At 34.8% G+C, this 13300-nt stretch overlaps 1 protein-coding gene and 1 pseudogene across 1 annotated transcript; both read right to left on the bottom strand.

The window, feature by feature from the left end:
• Positions 1-10808: 10808 nt before the first annotated feature.
• Positions 10809-11144, bottom strand: LOC132049042 (protein SULFUR DEFICIENCY-INDUCED 1-like). The gene has a single exon (XM_059439711.1). The coding sequence runs from the start codon at positions 11142-11144 to the stop codon at positions 10809-10811; it is 336 nt and encodes a 111-aa protein (XP_059295694.1).
• Positions 11145-12259: 1115 nt separating this feature from the next.
• LOC132049041 (protein SULFUR DEFICIENCY-INDUCED 1-like) overlaps positions 12260-13300 on the bottom strand; it is an 86369-nt pseudogene continuing 85328 nt past the window's right edge.

Raw genomic sequence — 13300 nt, 5'->3', positions numbered from 1 at the left:
GATTCCACGGTGGGATACGTAGGCGGCCTACAAAGGCTTCGGTCACATTATTAGAAAATTTTAATTTTATTTTTCCTTGTATGTCATGAACTACGCTTGACCTGATTCCCTTGGTGGGCTATGTAGGCAGCACTGTATAGGCTCGGTCCGTCGTGTCAAAAAGTTCAATATCCTCACTGTGCCGAAGCGGGATAATTTTTAAGAGCATCATTGCAAAATGACATCGAGAGACATGAAAGAGTATATGGTCAACATAGTCATCAGACAAAGGAAAGACTGTTATATCCCGCATTTTGTGCGTCGGAATATTTCGAGATCGAGTAAATCGAAGAAAATAAGTTTGACGAAAATTTGGGGAAATGCTTGGGCGAACTTTTTAAGTCAACTATGGAGGCGCATATCTCATAGTATATGTGGAGTTTTAAGGTGTTTTAAAAGCCTAAAATGAAGTTCGTCGAGTCTAGTTTGTAATGCAACAAACCGTTCATTGATAGGACATCGGAGTAGAGAATTATAGACGTTACAAACTGGTCGTCGACGCGAAACGCATATTCCCGCGGTACCGCTACGGTGCCGCTACGATCTTTCTGATGCTTTGCTACAAAGTCTTGTAGCTACAAGAAAACCGACGTTAGCGAGTTTTTAAAAAGGGACGAAACTTCATTTTATTTACAAAAAAGCTCCACAAATTTCCGAAATTTCGGAAGAAGAAGAGAAAAAAAAAAAAAGAGAAATCTTGAAGCCTTGACTTTGATTCAAAATTATAATTTGTTTGTATTCCTACTAAGTTCAAGATTCTCTACAAAGTGGTATAAATATCATGGCAAAGAAAGCTTCTTTGGCAAGTGGAAAAGTTGGAAAAGGGTAAGAATTTAATTTTCTTTTATATGTTATGTATGGTTGTGTATGTTGTGGTGTGTGGAATGAGGAAATTCATGAAAAATATGGACTATATGTTGAGGCCGTGTGGTTGTGGTATAGTATGGAAAGGGATGAATCAATTTTCTTAAGTATTTTGGTTGTTGTTACAATGGAATCTATGATGAGAAATGGAAGTTTGATAATTCTAGTTCAAGTTGTAGTTGTCGGGAAGTTGTTTTAGAAGTTAAAGTGAATTGAATATAGTGTTCTTGTGTTTATGGAAACTAATGTTGTTAGTGTGAATTGTTGGTGTGATTTATGAAGTTGAAATAAAGAAATATGTTGTCATTATTCTTGTTGAGTTTGGATAATTTTAGGTAGTGTGTTGGTTCGCCGCTTGAAATGTCGAGCGGATTATTTGAAACATTCTTGACTATTGTTTGGAAGGTTTCGAATTGGTATTTGAATATGTGAACAATTATGAATTGAACATAAATGAGATGCCATGGAATTGTAAAAAAGAATTGGTGATGTTAGAATGCATTTGGGATTGAATATGGATATTGTAGGATGTGAAAATGAATGGAAAACATGAAAGTATAAATGTTGAAGTTGAGTTGTGAAAGTTGAAGGTTGGCCGTGTGTTGTGTGTGTTGTGTGGTGATAGTGATTTAATTGTATTTAACATGATTGTGTGTTGTTGAAATGTGTGGAGAATAAATGAAGTTCATGAAATCATGTATGGTGAAGTTGGGGCGTGTAGGGAAATTTTGTGGAACATGGTGAACCAAATTATATGTTGTATTTTGGTGGTTGTTTGTCATGGATTATGTGATGTAAATGAGAGTTTAATGTGTCAAGTTGGTGTTGTACTTTTTGGTGGGCTGATTTAGAATCTTAAGAAATTTTAATATAGTTTCATGAATTTGTGGAAGATAATGTTGTCCATGTGTGAATTGTTGGTATTCTTCATTGAAGATTTGGCGAGTTAAATTCTCGGGGCGTCCAGTTATAGGGGGAAGTGCTTGCCCCAAAATTCTGTAGAAAAAGCAATGGTTTGGAATTGGATCCTTTAGCTACTGACTAATGTTCGATGCCTATTGATGTTGTTGTAGATTTTTGAGAAGACGAACTTACGTTGGATTAGCTTAGGAAGCAAGCCGGGTATGTGAAGCTTACCCTTCTTTTCTTTTTGGCATGTCTTAGACGGAACTAAGGTATGACATGATATGTGCCTCGGGGTAATTCCATTCGTAAATTTCAAGTATGTTTGTGAATCGTATTTGCTTCGTGCGCTTTGTGGTTTGTATGTTCTTGGTATGGTTGAGTTTGAAAAATTGTGTAAGCGATTCGTATAAGTTCCTTGATGTTCGTATCTTTAACGCGGTTGAGTTATGACCCTTATGTCTTTTGTAGGATTAAACTTTTAAGGTTTCAAAAAGAGTTATTTTCAAAAGAATTTTGTTTTCAAAAGAGACTTGTTCAACGACTTCGAAACTACGAACGTCCGTAACTTTGCATACGACCTCGAAACGCCCCAAAACATAATATGTAAGTTCATAAGACATCACTCTCCCCTACCCTCGTAGTCGGGCTCGGACGGGGTCGGCACCGTCCGTGGGGCCCGCCGCGGCCTTTCTATGCTACCTTTATGGATTTTTCGGAAAATTTAATATTTTCTTCACTATGATTATTTATTTATCATCGAGTTGGAAATAAGGGTTTTATGCCCATGATTTTGATACGTAACAACGATTTACGAAGTTCGGTTTGATATGTCCGAGCGAGATTCGGAGAGAAAACTATGATTTTGGATTTTCAAAAAAAAAAAAGGTTCGTTTTGATCATTCGGTTGAGTCCGTGATGGTGTACGATATGTGTGTGGTTACTTACGATCGCTCGTGCGTTACGTATTTACCTCTTTCCGCGGGATCCTGGGCCGGTATATGATCGTGCGCGCTATGATATACTGCGGTGTTATGCTTTGTGTTACGGTTCCCGAGACCTCGCCATAGGGGCGGGTTAGTTTATGGAGTTATCTTTGTGATATGGCTTATGATGTGTTGTGACGATGTGTTGTGTTCGGGGATACGGAGATTTGAAACTTTCGGTGTTATCTTGTGTTGTGGCGCCGGATAGGGTGGCGACCACGTTCGTCCCTACGGGTCCTATGGACCGTATTTGATATGTGATGATGTATGATGATATGATGAGTTTGATCACGATGATGAGGCAAATCCCACATCGGTTAATGTCATTCCATGTAATGATTATGATGCGTTCGAGGTATGAGTATGTATGATACGTGTGTCGATGTAAGTACTTGGGTAGTTGGGTTATTACGACTTTACTTTCGTACTCCCTACTTTGGTTATGGCCTCATTTGATGTATCTTGTGCTTCATGCCGCACATATTTCGTACCGACCCACTTTCTTCGGGGCTGCGTTTCATGCCACGCGGTACCCGGAGATGAGTAGGTGATGTTGAGAAGATGCTCAGCTGGATTGGCGAGCTCCATTTCTCGGAGCTGTAGAGTCGAGTGCTTTGTGTGGTGTTCGAAGTTATGATAGAGACTTTGCGAGCCGGTCGAGTGTATGATATGTCGGGTCTGTTTTGTAAGCGGCTACGTAAGCGGTGTGTTTGTATGCATTATGCTACCGATGTGTTTGGCAAGCGGCTATATAAAGCGGCAACCTTTATGCCTTATATTACGGTTTTCATACGATTGCGGTATTTTATTTGGTCCGAAAGAAAAAAACGAAAGGCATGTTTGTTTTCTCAAAAAATTTTCATTTCGTGCGTATGTTATGTTTTGTGGGCCCAGATATGATTGTGTGTATTACGAAAGTCTGCGGGTTCGCTCGGCCCGTGTAAGTGGTCGGTGCCCATCACACCCTATCGGATTAAGGGTGTGACAAAGACTTTGGAGAAAGGATAGTCGCTTTGTTTCACAACGTGTCACGGTTCCAAGTTCGGCAGAAATTATCTATCACTATATACATATTTACCATAAATTTATGCATATTTCCTTTTGAAATAATATGATTTTTTTTAATCAAATAGTTTTTATTAATTGGCCAAGACTTAGAAATAGGCGGAGGTTACAAGTCCAAACAAAGCTGGAAGCACAAAGCATCAAGAACTGGATCTTCAAAGTCAACACGAGTCAACCTCCCCCCCAAAACTTACAAATTTTGTTTGAGCACAGGTTTTCAAAATTGCGAAAGTTGGAAATCTATAATGTTTACAGCCTTGCAAGGACTATGCATCGAACGGTTTGAGTTTTCTTATAACATTCAGGAGGAATTATGCCTCTCAACTGCCAATAACTCTCGAATTTTACGATAAATTAATGCCTAAGTTTTACCAAGATTTTCAAATGTATCGATGCACAAATATTTCCTACTGCTTTCAAATGCTCCGCATAAATGCTTTCAAATGCTCCGCACAAATGCTTTCGAATACACTGCACATGCATCGCACCACTGCTTTCAAACGCTCTGCATAAATGCTTTCAAATGCACTGCACACGCACTGCACAAATGCTTTCATTTGCTCCGCATAAATGCTTTCAAATACTGCACATGCTGTACTTTGCCTTATTTTACCGCCTAAATGCTTTCATTTGCTCCGCACAAATGCTCTCAAATGCCAATTTGCATTATTTGCTTTCAAATGCACTACTTGCTTTCAAATGCCTTGCATGCCCGCTTTAAGAAATACTGCACACGCACTGCATAAATGCTTTCAATTGCTTCGCATAAATGCTTTCAAACGCACATGCACCGCACAAATGTTTTAAAATTCACTGCATAAATGCTTTACACCATGAGTCATGCTGGTTTGAAAAACCTCATTTTCATCAATCATTGGGTTTTAAAAGAAAACCTCATCATGCCGGCTTAGAAAGCCTCATTTTCATAAATCATTTGGTTTAAATAGCCTCATCTTCATATCTGGTTTAGGGCCTCATTTTCATTAATCATCGCCAAAGGCATCATTCTCATGAATCATCGGCCTAAGACCTCATTTGCATTTAGCCTTAGTTAAGGCTATTTTACGTCGCTTTACTTTCGATATTTATTTACTAACTATTTTATCTAGTTTAAGTTTCGCAGGAGATTTAGCGCAACGTGGAACTATTTCTTCGGCAGTGAACCGGAGCAATTTGTTGGGAAGGGTAATCAAACTTCCCGACAAAGGTCAAGGGTCTACCTCGAACGCTCGTCTCTACCCCCAAATATTCCGCTTACATCCATAACCCGATCATCGAATTCGCACGTGATCATAGTCATAATACCCAGTGTCATTATAATTCGACACTGGGGCAATATTTTTAAAAGATTTGCACCAGTCATGATTGCTTATTCGCAAGTGTCGTAGCTTCCCAGAACTACACACGGCCTGATTCTCATGCAACCTGAGATATGTAGGCAACTCGGAGACCGGAGTTCGGCCGCAATTCTCTCGAATTTTCTTTACCCTTATAGTCTCCCAAATTCTTTTAGTCGGGACAAAATAGGCTACTAAGTCAACGTCTTCGCCCGAAAATTCTTTCATCATTACCGGTCAAAGAGGGATAAGTTGTTGACACCCAATTTTGTTTCGCCTTTCTTCCAAAATATTTATTTGCGCTTCTAATATTTTGACAACTTAAGAGTAGTTATTTATACTTTACTACAATTATTAGATTTCTATTAATATGGTCATTTTTCACTATCCAACTATAGTCATCGCCTATTATCGTTATCATTGCCGTCATTATTATTATTATTACTATTATTATTATTATTATTATTATTATTATTATTATTATCATTATTTTTCATCATACTGTGAGCACTTAATATTATAATCGCGATGGTCGCTCTTAACACTTCTATTTATCGTCTTATGCAAAACGCATGGTATTTGTTTTATTGAACGATAGCATTTTTTTTACTTTTAAACCTTATAAATATTATTGCACAGTCATTATAATATTATATATATATATATATATATATATATATATATATATATATATATATATATATATATATATATATATACATTTATTTTATTTATTTGAGTACTAATAAATATATTTTATATTAAGTAATATTTTAACGCGTTATTTATATAATTAAATAAAGAGTGTCCCGTCATTTAATTTTTGAAGTTCAAATTTACATGAAATCTGGTCCTAATTTGGTCAATAATAGCCCAAAGGAGAGCCCAATCCCCATAACCCATTCCATTCAACTTTTTCACGTGGATGCCACGCAAGCGCCACGTCCGCGCCAAATGGTCAATAACACGCTACCAACACACACCTCCCACACTACCAGCACACGCCTCCCACGCCCCCCACACGTCCTTGCCACGTGTCTCCTCCTTATTGGCTAGTCAATTAGGAAAATACCATTCTGTCCCAACCTAACCATCCAAAATGACTAAAATAACCCTCCACCATATATGAAACCCTAATATTTTTCATCTGCGCCTCCTTTCTCGTTTTCTCTATGTCAGGAGACACTTTGTCTCTTTGCTGTTTTGGACCAAATCTTTCCCCTTTCACCGTCGAGTTCAGATGTTGCCTTCTCAATTCGGGAGAGGGTTTTGCTTTTCTGCCCCATGGCAGCAACCCCGCGGTCTCCCTGCCCCTTTTCAGCTAACGTTTCCATCTCAATCGGTCATGGCAGAGCATGGGTTTTTCCATTTTCGAGTAAGAATCAGGGCTGTAACATCCCCTCATCTCTCCTCTTTAATTGAGTCAACGAAAAAAACCAAAGTACTTTTCAAATTTCTGAGAAAAGATCAACCTTCAGAGATCGAATTTTGACTTCAAACGGCTCTTGATTTTCGTTTTGGAGCCAAAAAGGTTTGAAATCCGAAAACCCTAGCTCACAGCTATAAATAGGAGCTTTTAGCATTCATTTTGGATGGTTGAACAGCCACGACTTCTCACCCTAAAAACAACAGCCGCATATCATTCGAAATTAATATTTTTTCACCCTTATGTTCGAAACTTTGGTTTAATCTAAGCGTGCCCATATTCGTCGTCTTTCGAGCGTGAATCACACGACCTAAAGCCTTAGTTCATTGCACCGGAAAAGGTAATCTTCCTTTCTTGTCTTGGTTCTATTTATTTCGAATCTTTCCGTAATTAGAGTGATTTAGTTTGTTTTAATGTTAAGTTGCTGATTTGGAAGTATTATTTTCCCCTTTGTCCTAGCATTTTATCTTTTGTTCTGTTATTCCAAGATTCATGTAGAGTGTCTAGTTGCAATCGTATTAGAGTTAAGTAATTAGTTTACCTTCCCTTCATGTGTTAAGGGTGCTTGCTATTTGTCTCAGTTTAAGCTAGATCAAGTTCAATGTTTAAAAATGGAGATTAATGTATGTGTTTAAGATTGTACCTTTGTTTTGGTATAATTGCTAGCTTGATTCAGCTATAGTTTATATTAGTTTGGGTAATATAAATTGGTTGTGAATTATATGCTTTAAATTCCAAAATATTCCCTGTCCAAGCTTGATTTCATAAATGCCCAGTTTCAACTTTGTTGTTATAACTAGCTAAACTTAGGACTAATCGTTGGCAGCCCTGTTTAAGTGTTGTTTGGTTAAGTAGTTTAGTTACACTGCTTTCTGTAAAAAATACTTAGTATCAAGGTTTTGGTAGCCTAAGCATATAAAGATTTAGCTCCAATCTTAGTTCCCTATTTTAGTGTTTGGTTTGAGCATTCTCTTAAGATATTCTCCGAGCAGTTTTCCTTGTTGAGTTTGTTGTTGTGAAGGCTGGAAGTCAAGGCGTATGATGGGATTGGTTTAACCTCTCCAATAGCCTGCCATGCTTAAGGTCCCAGAGTCCTGTTTTAGATGCTATGTGGTCATAGATAGAGTACTACTAAATGATTTTCTCAAGTCTAAATACATGTTTGGTGGAGGTTCTAACTTGTTAAGGTTTGAAGAATTGGTCTGCTTTAAACTGTACATTGTGTGTGATATGTTAAATATTTGGAAAGCTCAGCTTGCTAAATATACAGCTTATATCCTCATCTCTACTTGTAATGTGTCTAAAAATATTAGTTGATGTGCCATGTTCCAGATCAAGTATAATGTTGTTTTCCAAATGCTAGTGTAAAGACTTCAAGCGAGTTTCAGAATTTTGCTTTTAAAGTTAGATGAAGAATTTTATAATAATAAGTGTTAAGTCTGATTTGAAATTTGTTTTATTCCTGTCATGTTCAGCTTCTGAATTAATTTACATACAGCAATAATTTTTATATAACTTGTCATCCTATCCAACATGAAGTGCTATTTGAAATGGGCTCAAGTGAAGTGTTCAGTTAAAAGAGATCCTCCCCTTTTCTCTCTTTCACTTTTTTCTCAGTTTTGATTGCTACATTTACTTTGGGACCTTGTTTTGTATGGTTATGGTACTTGTATACAGTGAGAATATGCAAGGATCATTTATATAAGGAAAATCAATTTCTGTCTCATTTCACTTATCAATATAGAGATTTGGAAAGTTCTCACAAATTCTTTAGTTTAGTTGGTTTAAGTTAATCCAGATTCTTTAAAAAACTTCTTAAATCTTTTAAAATTACCTCTCACTTGTGTAGGCTTGCTCCTAGTTTTCTGTCCAAGTGCTATCTGTTGATGATATACCTTTGAGATATATTGACCTTTTCTACAATAAAGTATGTTGCTTAGATAAACTAATTAAATGAAAAGCTGGTATCATGGTCTGAATTAGTAAGTACTGGATTTGAGAAACTGAAATGACGTCAAGTTTGTGGTTAGTTCATCATAGGGGATTTATGTCTATTTTGTCCTTCATGTTTATGTCAAGACTTTCACTAAGGCTAAATCACTTAGTTTAAATGCTCACCTGCTTAAAGAATATCTGAAAGGGTTGTAATTATGCATGAAGATTTTATTTTTATTTCTTTTCTCTTTGAGGTCATTGGAGACTAGAAGGATATGCAAACTGTGTAGTTACTCACGCTATGATGCCTGTCTAAGTAAGATTATCATAAAATCTAGTTGGAAAGCAATAGAGGTTTGAGAAAATAGTCAGCTTTCTATCACTTTAGAATATGTTAAACCAGTTGATTCATTTAAGTAAAATGAGCAAGATTAAAGTGCAAGATTACGTGTGTTTATATTCTGAGTTTCCCCTTCTCTTGGCTTAATTTGTTATCCAGTTTTACACCTAAAAAAATGCTCCAGTTCTGCTATGTTTTGGTTCTGTTATGTTTTGCTTCAGTTCTGTTTTATCGATTTTATATGTCATTTGCTTTGTTTCGGTTCTGTTCGTTGCTGTCTACATGAAATCTCCAAGTGTTGAGTGCCTAGCATGATTTTCTTTGCTGCTCTTCTCTTGATTGGTTGATTTTCTTCATAATATATCAAATGGTATACCCAGATATACAGGGTATATTCACTTCTTCACACTCACAAGGTGTATAGAAGTGGGTATACTCAGTATATATGAGGTAGAATATCATGTCTTCCTTCAAATACTAATCTTCACTCTTTTTTTTTTTTTTCATGTAACGCATCCGGAGCAACAAAGAGTCTCGTATTGAGACTCAATATGGCTGCCGCTAAGCCGAAGACCTGCATTTACATTTTCTTGCCCATTTCACTCCCACTATACCTCCAAGCAGAACGATGGGCGACGAAGCCTCCGTCTCTCATTTATTTCTATTCTAGTTTTGCCTTTATTGGGTTCTGTGATAACCTCGCTTTATTTTTTTTGTCTCCAGCTTGTTCTTGATTCTCTTAATATAAGTATAGGACCAGCGCTAATATTAACTTAGAAAGGGGTAGTTATTATGTAGGAAAACAGTAGCTTATTTTTTAGATAGTAACTTTTTTTATCACTGGTGTCGTGCAACGAAGCAAACGTGATTTGGTTTTGGACTGATCCTAAATTAGTTTTCCAGAATTTAAATAGCTTCTTTTAAATTAATAAAAGATGTTTTCGATTATGGGGAAATTTTTATATATTCAGTGTCGAACAAGTATCAACAGAATTTTTATTTTTAACAAAACAGTTTTCCATATTCTGATATAAAGGTGGAGCTTTTGATAATTAAGATCAAACTTGGATTTTAAGAAGCTAATCAAATGGAGTATTTTTGTCATCCTTTGGATTATTTTATTCTAAAGATTACATCTTCTCTACCGTGTTTTGAGAAAAGTTTAGATTTCAAGACCCTTTAACAGTTCATATGATATATCTCCAACCCAAATCCAAATCTACTAAACTCCTTTAAAATACTTACTTTAAGAATTTAATTCCATGCACAATGTTATGATCGGTTGAGTTCTTTTGCTTTGAAAATAAAAGGACGAAAATAAATATGGCATACAAACGTGATTTTTTTGGGTTTACTACTTCCTGAAAGTTTTCAAAGCTTTGTTTAAGTCTAAAAGTTCATCATGTTATTAGTTGCAAGGTTTTCTATTTTAATCACCTAAATACTTAGTATGGATACTTTTTCTCACATTGCTTATATAATATTAAATACTATATTTTTGTCACAATTTCTTATGTTAACCTAAGTTTGGTCGGTAACCGTATTTAGCGGATTCTAATGGGTGCCTAAGACCTTCCCGTTAGGATATTTAGAACCCTTACCTAGAATTTATTAGGTTAGTAAGACCTTTAAGGTTGGAGTTTATTTTAGGCATTTACTTAGTTAAAATAGGTGTCCTAATTCACCATTAAAATAATTAGGTGGCGACTCCTTAAGTTAAATAATTAGGAATCACCAATATATTGTACTCCGCTTTGACCCGGTTAAAATGGGGTATAACGGAGTAAACATATTTCAAATTGCGCCCCAAGCTGTGATTTTACATTACGATTTATACATGTCACATTTTGTACATCTACTTTTAAATAATTACATCTAAACCATAAATCCCAACTCCTAAAAACAGAAACCCATCAACAGGCCAATTGATCTCTGAATGTAGAAATTTCCTCAAATATTGGTAGCCTTCTTGATTTGGGCCGGGCCCATTCACTAATTAACTGTTCAAGCCCATTCACAAAATCATCATCCAAATCGAGGCCCGATATGTTTTGCAAGAAGGGTGGGGGTTGTTTCAAGTCCAATTCCAACAACAATTCCTCAACTCGATTCTTTGTTTTTGTATCATCAGAACCTAAATATTTGCCTCTCCAAACATCTCCATGAATATAACGAGCCTCATCATATCGGGCTTGCTTGATCAAGAAATGGGCCAGGTTACAGGCCTTGTTGCTCTCTGCATAAATCATTGGGAAAAAACATAACTAGGCAATAGTTAAAAAATAATTTCACGACGGTAGCAACATTAGTTAGTTTTCATTTCATAGCAAGTAAATATTAACTTCTCAAAAAGAATCCCTAGAATTAAGCATGAGGATTAGTCCCAAAAGAAACTGTTCCTATTTTTTTGGACAAATTATTTATCTTTCATAACTAAAACAATCACTCAATTTTTTTTTTTCGTTCTTTCCTTTCCTAAGATGTATTTTGCATATAAAATAAAATTGCCCAACCTTTATGTATATATCTAATAAAATAAAACTGCCCGAAGATTTGTGTATATATCTAATATATATATATATATATATATATATATATATATGTGTGTGTGTGTGTGTGTGTGTGTGTGTGTGTGTGTGTGTGTTACAAAATATACTTGGTATTTTTGTAAAAATATATTTATACGATAGATATATGATATTTTCACAAGAAATAGATTTATACCATAAATATACATGGTATTTTTTCAACTGAAAAGTATTTTTTCATGTAACATATTTATCTCATAAATATGCATAGTATTTTCAGTATAATAAAGATATAAATATATGTAACACATGTATATAGTATAATAAAGATATACCTAGTATAATAAAGACATAGATGGTATAATAATATATTATATTTGAAATATATTAAAGGTATATTTTTTTTTAAAAAAATTCCAATATTTTATGCGTGTATGTCTAATTATAATTACAGTATAATAAAGATATACATGGTATAATATATATAACCAAACTGAAAACATGGACAACTAGTTGTAAACAAATTTCTTAATTACTGGAAAGGAATATGTACATATTAATTAGAATGTAAACTAATTTCTTAGTTAGTTAGAAAAATGATGATGAAAGAGAAATGATATGTATTAATTAGGATGTAACTTAATTCCTTAGTTACGAAGATGACGAGAGATTAGGAACAGATTTATAAGGATTGAAACAAATCCCTTGATTTATGGAAATTCTATCACAATACGTATGGCTAGCAATATATATGAAGCTGCTATTTTTGAAAGAAAAAAATAGTAATGTGACTTTTGAAAATATTTATAAAATACTTACTCAGGACGTAAATTTCTCTAAATCATTTGGGTTTTCTTGAACACCACTTCTGCTGCTATAAAGTTTCCTTTTTGCATGTAAGCCCAGCCCAAATTACCCTGCAAAACCACAGGGAAAAGACGTGGGAGTACAATCCGGGCAAACTATTGGCACAGAATATCCCAGGTTTTAGTTTTGTTGGAATCTAATAGCCCAATAATGTATATCAAATGATGTATATCACACATTGTATACAGATATTTATATATAACATATAATGTATATCACACTGTATACAAATATTTATGTATACCATATGATGTATATCATAAAATGTATATCTAACGCATCCCAATATATATATATATATATATATAGAAACTTTAAACATGACTTCATATGAATAACGGATAATTATTATATACTATTCTTGATAATGTATCATATTGGCTCTTTTTTTCTGGAAAAAAAAAATTGATTTCACGTATTTGGAGTAGTTGAGATATGGATGATGAAGAATGGATAGATAATTTCATATTCCAGCACCCAAAATAAATTATTCGCCTTAATTATATTTAATTATTTGGAACAGAAGATAAAGCAAAAGAAAACAAAAATATATAGAAAGAAAAGGATATAAATAGTCTCTCACACCTGAAATTATGAGTGAGAATATATACTAGTCATACAAGATTAAATGAAAATACTAGTATATTTTCCATCAAATAAATGAATAAGGTACAAAAAATTATTGTTTCACGAAAAAAGCTGAGAATCCCACCTCCGAGAATATCCCATTATCAAACCCCCTACTCAAATTATTGTACGTAAAACAAAAGCATGTATATATCTACTTTTTTGGCTATAAATATGTCAATAATTACTAAAGAATGTCTATAGTTTCAATATGTATAGAGAGTTTTACACCACACAACATCCCAAGAAAGCCCACAGTAAAAGAAATACTATAATATTTTACAAATTAGTGTATACACTTGTTATACACTAAGTACACACCGACAACGGCTACAAACGATTAAGCTGGGCTGATGAATACTTGACTGTGAATCCATTTAAGA

This window comes from Lycium ferocissimum, chromosome 3 (genome assembly GCF_029784015.1).
Source record: "Lycium ferocissimum isolate CSIRO_LF1 chromosome 3, AGI_CSIRO_Lferr_CH_V1, whole genome shotgun sequence".
Taxonomy (NCBI): Eukaryota; Viridiplantae; Streptophyta; class Magnoliopsida; order Solanales; family Solanaceae; genus Lycium; species Lycium ferocissimum.
The sequence above is the reverse complement of the archived record's forward strand: the minus strand, read 5'-3'. Positions and strand labels throughout refer to the sequence as shown.

Bases quoted from the DNA above. Each gene is read 5' to 3' on its own strand.
- LOC132049042 (XM_059439711.1), bottom strand. From the start codon at position 11,144: ATGATTTATGCAGAGAGCAACAAGGCCTGTAACCTGGCCCATTTCTTG.